This window comes from Coturnix japonica, chromosome 9 (genome assembly GCF_001577835.2).
Source record: "Coturnix japonica isolate 7356 chromosome 9, Coturnix japonica 2.1, whole genome shotgun sequence".
In the NCBI taxonomy this organism is placed as follows: Eukaryota; Metazoa; Chordata; class Aves; order Galliformes; family Phasianidae; genus Coturnix; species Coturnix japonica.
In genome coordinates this window covers 4003806-4013151 of record NC_029524.1, presented here as the reverse complement: position 1 = coordinate 4013151, position 9346 = coordinate 4003806, and the positions used below count along the sequence as shown (strand labels likewise).

The following is a 9346-nucleotide window of genomic DNA, read 5'->3' as shown; positions in this document are numbered from 1 at the left end:
ACCGAGCGGGGAATCTGAGTCACTGCGTTTTTAACACTTGGGGTTGATGAGATGGGAGTTTGTTGTTGCTGCTCCCCAGCAGCAAATCACCACATCCCATATGGAAGCTGGCTGTGAGCTGGGGCAGAAGCTGTGCTCATCTCAACACCCCCATCCTACAGCACCCTGTGTGTGTCCTGGTGGACTCTGACTCCAGCCCCACGCAGGGCATCACTGGCCCCACAGGAGGAGGACACAATCCTGGGTGCCAATTTCTCAGTTAAGCCCTGTATATAGGAAAAGCTCTCGAGGTCTGTGCTGCACTGAGAGCTGGGCTTCTAGAGGATGGTGTGGTCTGGGACCCATGGAACCCCTCCCAGGTACCCCCTCCTCCCCTACCTCATCCTGGGGGGGCTACACCCCTCCTGGAGGCTCCAGGTTTCAGTCCTGAGCTGGAGGCCTGGAATGCTCAGGGGATTCTGGGTTAAAGGGCATCGGCATAGCAGGAGGAGGTCCCATCCTCACACCTTCCTTGCAGACTACACAAAGCCCTGGGAGCCCCCGCTGGTTCTAAAGAGCCCAGGGGAGACCAAGGAGACCTGGAGGGGACTATGGACCAAAGGAAGAGCCCCTGGTGCAAGCAGAGCAGCTCCGGTAGCCACAGCTTGTGGGGGGTGCAGCAGTTTATTTGAGCTCTGGTTAAGCAAAAGATTCCCCCAGATAAAGGCAAGGAAAAGCATCCCCAACCCTTTGCAAAAGGGTGCAAGACCAGCATCAGACTGGGCAGTGGATGCTGGTGATGTGCCAGCACACATCTCCAAAACCCTTTGTATGAGTGCCAATGTCAGGGTGGCCTGCCCTGCCATGTGCACCGTGCTGACAGTGACACAACACCCACCTGCAGCACACATCCGTGGCTTTGCCCCATGCACACACGTTGCTCAGCCTGCAGACACAGCCTGCAGCTGGACACAGAGCATGGGACACACTGTGGCCCTGAGCGCTGGGCATCCAGATCCAGCCTGAAGCCAGCACTTCCCCAACTTCTCACACATCATTTCCTCCCAACACCATGCACCCGATCCAGCAGCACACGCTCTGCTCAGGCTTCTTCTGCCCCAGCTTTGCACGAGCTCCAGCCACCATAGTAGAGCTCTGGGACCCTTGGCTGGAGATGGCTGACCTGGGAGCTCCCATCCTTCTGTCCTGTGGCACGCACAGCCCCACGGATACTGCAGCTGTCCCCAGGCTCTCAACGTGCCTCGGTCCATCCTCACCTCAGTGCTCAGCCCACTCCCATCCTGGCAAGGAGCTGAGCGTGCCTTGGGCACCTCAGGTGGTTTTCAGCTTGAGCACCTTGGAAAGGGGCTCCTTGGCACTGGAGTAGAGGAGGTAGGAGCCCTCTGAGGTGTTAAATGCCTCCCAGTCTCTGCAGCCAACGGTGGGGAGGTGGTGAGCTGCCACAAAGCCTTCGTAGCCTTGCCACCTGTGTGGGAAGGACAGTCAGCTCTGGGCCTTGCATCTTCTTCCACCACCCCGCAGCAGTTTGGGTGCAGGAGACAGCCTTTGTGCCTGGAAGACTGGCAGAAGTGGGGAACAGAGGCAGCAGGATCCCCATGTGCCCATTCTGTGCCCTCTCCAAACCATCCCCTTGCTGTACCCATGTCCCCCCACTGTCCCCCCAGGCACCTCCCAACTCCTGGGCTGTGCCAGGTTTGGCAGAGAGCCTGACCCAGCCATGCAGCAATACCTGTAAATAATGCTGTTAATGGAGAAGGTGAAGCCATCAAAGGAGTTTGCTACCACCAGAAAGGAGTCGTCTCCCACTGAGAAGAACTCCCAGTCCAGGGCACTGGGGGATGAAGCAGGCAGAGGTGGGTGAGAAGTGCTCAGCCCACACCGAGCACATGGCCATCCCATCCCCATCTTGTGCTTCTCCAGCTCCACTGCCATCTGCTGCCCAGGACCTGTCTCCCATTGCCCTCCTCCAAGTCCCTTTGCATAGGCAGTGTGCTATCCCACATGAACCTTCCAAGAGACCCCTATGTATTTCAGGGTGTTCAGGGGAAGGCTGTGGACTGAGCATCACCCCAGCTCCTTGAACAGGTACCTGTAGGTGAGGAGGTCCTGGAATTTGACAAACATCTGGGCAGTGATGTTCAACTCATAGATGGAGGAGTTGATGGCATAGAAGTTAGAAGGTGCTGGGATCCTGCTGTCGTAGCTGTGGCTGTTGGCCACGGCCAGGAAGACTCTGTCCCCAATGTGGAAGACCTCCCAGTCGGCAGCCCCAAATGTCTATGGAGAAAGAAGCCATCAGTGAAGCTGCCATGGACAGGGACTAGCCTCTGTGATCCAAGCATTGAGGGGGAATGGAGAAGCAGTGTTTGACCTTACCAGGATGGACTGGAAGAGCTGGAAAGAGCCACTGAGCCAGATGTAGATATGAGAGTAGATGTTTGTGGATGTGCCATTAAATGTGTTGGCCACGGCCAGGAAGGAATAAGGCCCAATAGCAAAAAATTCCCAGTCATAGGCTCCAGATGTTGGGATTGTCTGGTTGGTTTCAAAGAGCCCCGTGCTGGGGTTCCACCTGTATATCACGCTGTCTATGTTGTGGTTATTCCCTGAAGGAGACAGAGATGTGCAATGAAGAAAACCTGATTTGCAAGAGAAACAAGACTCAGCCAAGGGTCTGACTAGGCAATATTTCAGCTCTGGAGGGAGTGAGGGTGATCCTTAGCACTGCAGGATGCACGTGTCCCCAAGGGCCCTTCTCTGGTGCTGGTGGAGCTGATGGCCAGCAATGGACTGGTCTGGGGCCCAGATTTGGCTTGGAGTGGCTCAGAGAACAAGGGCTGGGTACCTTCTCTGTGGTTGACCACTGCAAGGAAAGCCTCTCCCTCAATGACAAACGCCTCCCAGTCTCTCGCGCTGTGCGTGGTGATCCTCTGATAGGTGATGAATTTCTCCTTCCTGTGGCTCCACTTGTATATTACAGAGAACTCCTGACCCCTGTCATTCTGCTCAAAATTAGCCACTGCTAGGAAGATCTGGAAAAGAACAAGGCAGGACACTTCAGCCCACTCTTGTGAAGGAGGAGGCCAGGTGAGGAGAAGCCAGTGTTGGGCTCCTGATATTTGGTACAGCCCTAAAATAACCCGTCCAAACAGCCTCACCTTTTTGCCTATGGTGAAATACTTCCAGGACTGAGCTTGGTAGGTGGGGATGTTCTGGTAGAGCACAAACTTCCCATCAGTCCACTTATAGATGGCTGATCCAGGGGGGCTGTGCCGGTTGGCAGTGGCTGCAAACAGTCCCACCCTTGGGATGGTGAAGACCTCAACGCCCATCGTCTCGGAGTTGGTCACCAGGTCCTGGTACTCCTCCACATAGTCCAGCCGCTGCTTGACTGGGAGAGCACAGAAAAGAGTCAGATTTAAACTCAATAGCCCCGCTGTTGGACTCAAGTGATCATTACCTTCCAGCATGGAGATCCAGGCACTGCCATCACAGAGGTACAGCCCTCTCCGGGAGGCGTTGAACCAGAACAGTGCCTTCTCCTGCTTGGTGCAGGGTGGTCGGGAGCCCAGGGTCACCTTCATGTTGGCTCCTGGGCACAGACAGAATAAGGTGGGCATCCTTAGGATGGATGATGAAGGAAGAACTGGGCATCCCACTCTGATTCTGAGGGGCATTGGAGAGCAGGGGGACAGCATCCTGGTCCCAAGCCAGAAACCTGGCTGCTCACACCCCAGACATCAGCAGTGTGAGCCCATCACTGCCAGGTTACCCAGAGACATCAAATCCCATCTCACCCACTGGGCCCACTCCCTTCTCCCTGCAGCTTTGCTCACCACCTGCCCCAGTTCCCCCACCCTTCCTCATCTGCCTGAGCTCAGAGCAGCCCACAGCTCCCTACTGACCATGTGGGTACTTCAGCACCTCGTTGCTCACTGCCTTCACTGGGACATCCTGGAGAACCGCAGGGATGGAGAGTGCTGTGGCTTTATAGTTCATGGCTGTGCAGATGTGAGGGGTGGCATCAGCTCCTGGCAGCAGGACGAGCTGCCTCAGCAGGCCCTGCAGAATGGGACGGACAGCATGTCCAGGAGGCCACCAGCCCCACAGAGGTGTCCCACAGTCACACGTGGGGCCCCTGCCCAGGGACCTCCACCCCACAGCCATCCTGATGCCCACCTACCGTGAAGAAGCCTTTCCTCCTCCTCCTGTTGCCCAGGTAGAAGCTGGCTCTCTTCACCGACAGAGAAGCAGGAAACGGCGTCTCCACCACCCTGAGATGGGCAGAGGACAGTGTCACGGCAGGGCTGGAGGAGCACCCCAACTACTGCATCCCTGCAGCCCAACCTACACGTCCTTGGGGAGGCCACAGTCCACTGACAATGAGAAGGACTGTCCGGAGACAGCCAGCACCAGTGTGTGCCAGCGGCTGTCGGCCAGGGAGACGTTGCGGAAGGTGACGCGGTTCTGCCAGCCGCCAGCGTGCTCCGGGCTCCAGAAGAGGAAATGCAGCTTGCTGGGTGAGTAGCGCAGCCCCACCAGCACACCAGGGCTCTCCTCCGCCATCAATGTGAAGATGTACTCGTTCCTCTGCAGGAGGACATGGTGCTGAGGCCAACACGCTCCATGCCCAGCCTTGCATCCAATGCAGGTCCAGGCCTGCTGGCAGCGCTCACCTTGGTGGGGACGGCGAGCACCCGCAGGGTGACGATGATGGAGAACTCCTCGGGGAAGCGGTCGCAGTGCAGGAAGAGGCGCGATGCGGGGAAGGCCAGGGCACGGGGCCGTGAGCTGCGGAGCTGGAGGCCGCTCAGCCCCTGTGCCTGCAGCACCCGCACACCACGGGCTGAGCCACTGCCAGGAAACAGCTCTGCCAGCACATCCAGCGGGCGCAGCTCTAAGAGTACACAGGTAGATGGGGTGACAGTGGCCCCAAATGCAGGCTAACAGTTGGGCATGGGATCTCCCAGCCCAGCCCTGGCGGCACACACGCACATGTGCTTCCCTGGCAGAGCCTAAAAACCCTCATTAAGTAATTATCCCTTTTCCCAGAGGAGAAAACAACATGCATGGCCCCGGGGCATCATCCAGATGGAAAAATTAGCACCAGGAGACAGAGCTCTGCCTGCACACATCTGGGAAGCAGCAGCCCCAGATCCGAGCCCTATGCTTGTTCCAATTCCTACTGATGGGCTTTGGGCTCCTAACTGTGCTACAGACCGCGCTACTTGGGCATGGGGCAGCCAGGCAGGAGGGGGTGTAAGCGAGGCTGGCCAGCACACATAGATGATTTCCTGCTCAGCTCACAGTACAGAACCTGCATTAGCAGGAGATTGGACTCGAGGATCTCCAGAGGTCCCTTCCAACCCCTATGTTTCTCTGCACTGGAACCAGTTCTAGGGGAAGCACATCCTGCCCCGGGCATCTTGCTTCTGAAAGGAGCAAAACAAAGTGCGCATTTCCCATTTCACCCAGCCAGAAGCACAGGCTGAGTTCAGTCCTGGGTTTGCAGTAAGGTTTCACAGCCCCAGGATGAGCCCACAGGTGGGAAGAAGGGCTGGAGGTGGAATGGAGGCTGTGCCCACGTACGGCAGCCAAGGACACGACCTCAGCGAGGTGGTTTCCTGTTGCAATCAAAGCCATGAGTCCCAGTTTCCCTCCCACATCAGTTGTTACTACAGATCACAGCTCCCCGTGGTTTGAAAAGCAGCTTGGAGTGGTTTCACCCAAAGACACGAGCACACTGAACATGGGCCCAAGCACCTAAAAACCAGGGATAAGACAGAAGCGTTCCAGGAGATTTTGCCACCAGGAGGATGTAGGATGCATCTTTCACCCAGATACTCACCCCACGAGTGCACCCCAACCCCGGGCAGAGGCTGGTGATGTGCCCTCATGGGGCACTCCACCAAATGTGCTTCCCAGGGTCTGCCCTGGCAGCACAGCAGTCCTGCATGATATCCCAGCACCAACAACCTCTGCAGCTCCTGCCCGCACCGCCAGCCCCAGCTCCTACCTGTGCAGTGCTGCCAGCTCCTGCCGCCCCTGCCGCACGCCCACTGGAGGAGGACAGCCCAGAGCAGCAGCGGGGCCAACATGGGGCTGCCTTAGGGGTGCTCAGCCCTCTGGGTGCTCTCACATCATCCGCTGGAGCAGGGCTGGGGGTTAAGGGCCAGCTTTCCCTGCCCCTGCGTGGGCACTGCCCAGCTGCAGGATGTACTGGGCTGGCCGTGGCGCACAGACATTTAAATGGGAAGACAGCGGTGGGAGAGGAGGAGCCCCGTTCCTTCAGAGAGCTTTTATCTTGTGCCCAGCCCTCTGGAAGGCGGCTTTGGGGAGGGATTCTTTTTCTTTCTTGTTTTGCTTTTTTTCTTTTTTTTTTCTTTTCACTTCCTTTCAGTTTTGGTGATTCATTTTTTTGAGGTCACATGGGGGAAGGCAGGACATCGGTCCCTGCCCAAGGGACCCAAGGTGGGCACCGTGCTGCCCCCAAACACACCAGGCTTTCAGCAGCGATCCCAGCCTGTATTGGACAGATCCTCCACCCCTTCCAGTTTGCTGCACCCTGCCCCAATAGCCAGGCCCCACGAGGGGCATTTCTCTCCCTTGCAGGTGATACCCAGTCACTCTGCCCATGCCCAGGGCACAGCACCCAGCTGGACTTGCTATGGGGAGGGCAGGGACGTGCCAAGTACCAGTTTAGAAACACTCGAGGTTACAGAGCTCAAACAGGAGACAGCAGTGGAAAAACTCTGTGCGCGCAGCGAGCGCTGCTTGGTTCCTCTTGCCACAAAGCAAGTCACTTCCATCCTCCGAACAATTGAAATTAGCTCCCCCCGCCCCAAAGTTTTCCTGCAAGGCAAACTGCAGAATGCAAAGCTGACGGCCAGCACAGAACGACTAAACGTTGAGAAGCAAAGCAGAGCTTGTTTGGGGACAAACCAAAGGTGCACACACCAACACGGCCCTCGGCCTGAACCCCACAGTGACCACTGTGCCACACAGTCACCCCACGTGGCAGTGCTGCACACATGTGTCATGTTAGCACAGCCCTGGGAGCTGGAAGCACATGCATGGGAACATGCGTCAGCAGCCAGATCTGTGCGTGCTGCCCGAACGCCAGCAGGGCCAGGCTTCCCATCGGGACACAGCTAACACTGGGGGCTTGACTGGCTAAAAAGCTGCCCGAAGATGAGGAGGATGCCACCATACCTGAGGTCACAGCTGCTGCTGTGCCCTGCAAAAGCAGAGATGCAGGAATGTCAAGGGGTGAGAACAAACCTTAGGTGCTGGCGCTGCAGCTCCAGGTTGACAGCTCCAGATCTGTTCTTAAGCTGACACACACATTCCTGTGCGCACAAGCAACTGAGAGAGGACAGAATGAAAGAGACAAACAGAAGAGATGTTTGCCTTGTTCCTATGGGTTGTAAATAAAACCATGTGGCAGCTCTGAACAAAGCAATCCTTGAACCTCTCCCAAAAAAAGTGTGGCCATTTCCCTGGATGAAGAAAGGTTGAGAAGCATCTCTGTGGACAGCACATTTCAAACAGAGCTCACATGCAGAGAACAGAGCGAGAAGGGCACCCGCATCACTGCATGGGTCCTGCCCATGGAGGGACTCACCACCAGGTCCTTCCCAGGGAACATACAGCAGCCCAGTTCTGCAAGGAGACACCCTGCCCTGTGCCAAAGCAACTCACGGCCCAATTGCACTGCCTTCCCTGTGGACAGCTCGTATCATTGTTAGTGATGATTCGGGCTTTGTCAGCTCAAGCTTAGGCAACAGCTGCCCATGTTTATGGCCCGGTGCTGAGGCACTGCCCGACATACAAACACACTTCTTGGAAGAAGGCTGAGGGCAGCACAGTGCAGGGGCAGCGCACTCTGCCCACCCGCACAGCACAGCTCCTTCTTCCGCAGCATCCGGGGGAGGGAAGGGAACAAAGAAAGAGAACAATTGCTATTGTTTCTGCAGACGTTCTCAGGGCTGGTTCCGCTGCTGCCCAGAGATGCTGGCCACACAGAGGCCCTGCTGCGCTTGGAGCTGCACTGATGGCAGCTTCCATCCCCATCCCAACCTGCTCATGGAGCTGAGCATGAAACCAAAGGGCTGGGGCCAGTCAAGCCACTCTGCCTGCAGAATAGGGGAGAAAAGGAGGAAGAAGAGAAGGTCAGCACAGTGAGACTGGCTCTTGCTTCCCTTCTGCATCAGGAGAGCAGCCTCGGTGCTGGTGTGGCTGCACACTGCAAGCACAGGGCTGCTGCTGGGCATGGGAGGCAGAGGCAGGGCTGGTGTGAGCAGCAGGCTCTAGTTCCTGCCCTGAACACAGCCAAATTACAGTCCTTCCACGTCCAGCACTCAGCCAGCTCCACCTTTCAAGTGTGAGCTCTGAGGAACAAGCAGGAGGCGGCTGGGAGCAGATGGTGAAAGCATTGGAGCCAGGAGGTGGAAAGGGGGCACAGTAGGCACCGAGGGGCTGAGCCCCACCACCCTGTGATGGTCAACCCTATCCCAAGCAGAGCTGCAAGGGATGGGCACCTCAGAACACATGCACTCCCACCCCAGGCGTGCCCAGGTGGAAGATCCCATGTCAAAGCAGGTTATGGCCAAAGGCAAAACAACTCCCCATTGCCTCTCCCACCAGACAGGGTGGAAAACACCTGTTCTTCAGCCTTGGTCAGCACAACATCTGGGGGCCTGGCAGGGAAAGTGGGCACTAACCCACTGGTCCTGAGCTGGCCTGATAGAGAAACACTACTGGGCCATCCCACAGCAGCCAACCCCCCACATGCAATGCAGATTCTGCAGGGCCTCCTGTGGCTTGGCTGTACCACCAGGACCAGGAGCCTCCTGAGAGAAACACCCAATCCTGGACAACCTGAGAGCGGTGCAAGCCTTGCCCCCGCATGAGATTTCACCCACCAGAAGCTGTTGTCATTGCCAGCCCAAATTTGGGCTGCAATTTGCCAAATTGTTTTGGCATGGGGAAAAAAAAATACCTGCTTTGGGGCAGACAGCTAACCTGGCCGTGGGTGGAGAGACTGCCAGCACCCGGCCCAGCATCCAAGAGCGTGGGTGCCCCACACCCCCCGGCATGCCGCATCTTGCAGCCTGCTGCTTTGAACCCACCTCCTGCAGCCCCCAGCCTCTCAGCCCACAGGTGCCCGGTTCTGTGTAGCAAGGGGAGGCTGGAGCTCACGCACGGCAGCTACCCTGTAATAACCCACCGTCCGTATCATTACCATTAATTATATATTAACATACCCCATAATCTGCGCTGCTGCTGCTGCAGTTCCATCCCAGGGTGTGAGCTGCTTTCAAAAGCCGGTCCCAGTATGGAACTG

At 57.0% G+C, this 9346-nt stretch overlaps 1 protein-coding gene across 2 annotated transcripts; it reads right to left on the bottom strand.

Annotated features, from left to right (window-relative positions):
* Window positions 1–634: 634 nt before the first annotated feature.
* On the bottom strand, window positions 635–6130 carry TSPEAR (thrombospondin type laminin G domain and EAR repeats). 2 transcript variants are annotated; one of them, XM_015871231.2, is made up of 12 exons: window positions 6017–6130; window positions 4677–4897; window positions 4352–4590; window positions 4184–4274; window positions 3906–4062; window positions 3461–3592; window positions 3159–3391; window positions 2846–3032; window positions 2377–2606; window positions 2090–2277; window positions 1730–1831; window positions 635–1465 (listed from the first exon to the last, which is right to left on the bottom strand). In XM_015871231.2, the coding sequence occupies exons 1-12, from the start codon at window positions 6096–6098 to the stop codon at window positions 1312–1314; spliced, it is 2016 nt and encodes a 671-aa protein (XP_015726717.1). In that variant the 5' UTR covers window positions 6099–6130; the 3' UTR covers window positions 635–1311. The 2 variants fall into 2 exon arrangements, with proteins under 2 accessions (XP_015726717.1, XP_032302459.1); XM_032446568.1 differs by having other exon boundaries at window positions 3159–3592.
* Window positions 6131–9346: the final 3216 nt, after the last annotated feature.

Bases quoted from the DNA above. Each gene is read 5' to 3' on its own strand.
- TSPEAR (XM_032446568.1), bottom strand. From the start codon at position 6,098: ATGTTGGCCCCGCTGCTGCTCTGGGCTGTCCTCCTCCAGTGGGCGTGC. The intron at 4,063-4,183 runs GTAGGTGGGCAT...CCCATTCTGCAG, and splicing joins GGAGGAAAGGCTTCTTCACG to GGCCTGCTGAGGCAGCTCGT. The intron at 1,832-2,089 runs GTACCTGTTCAA...TTCATCCCCCAG, and splicing joins CAGGACCTCCTCACCTACAG to TGCCCTGGACTGGGAGTTCT.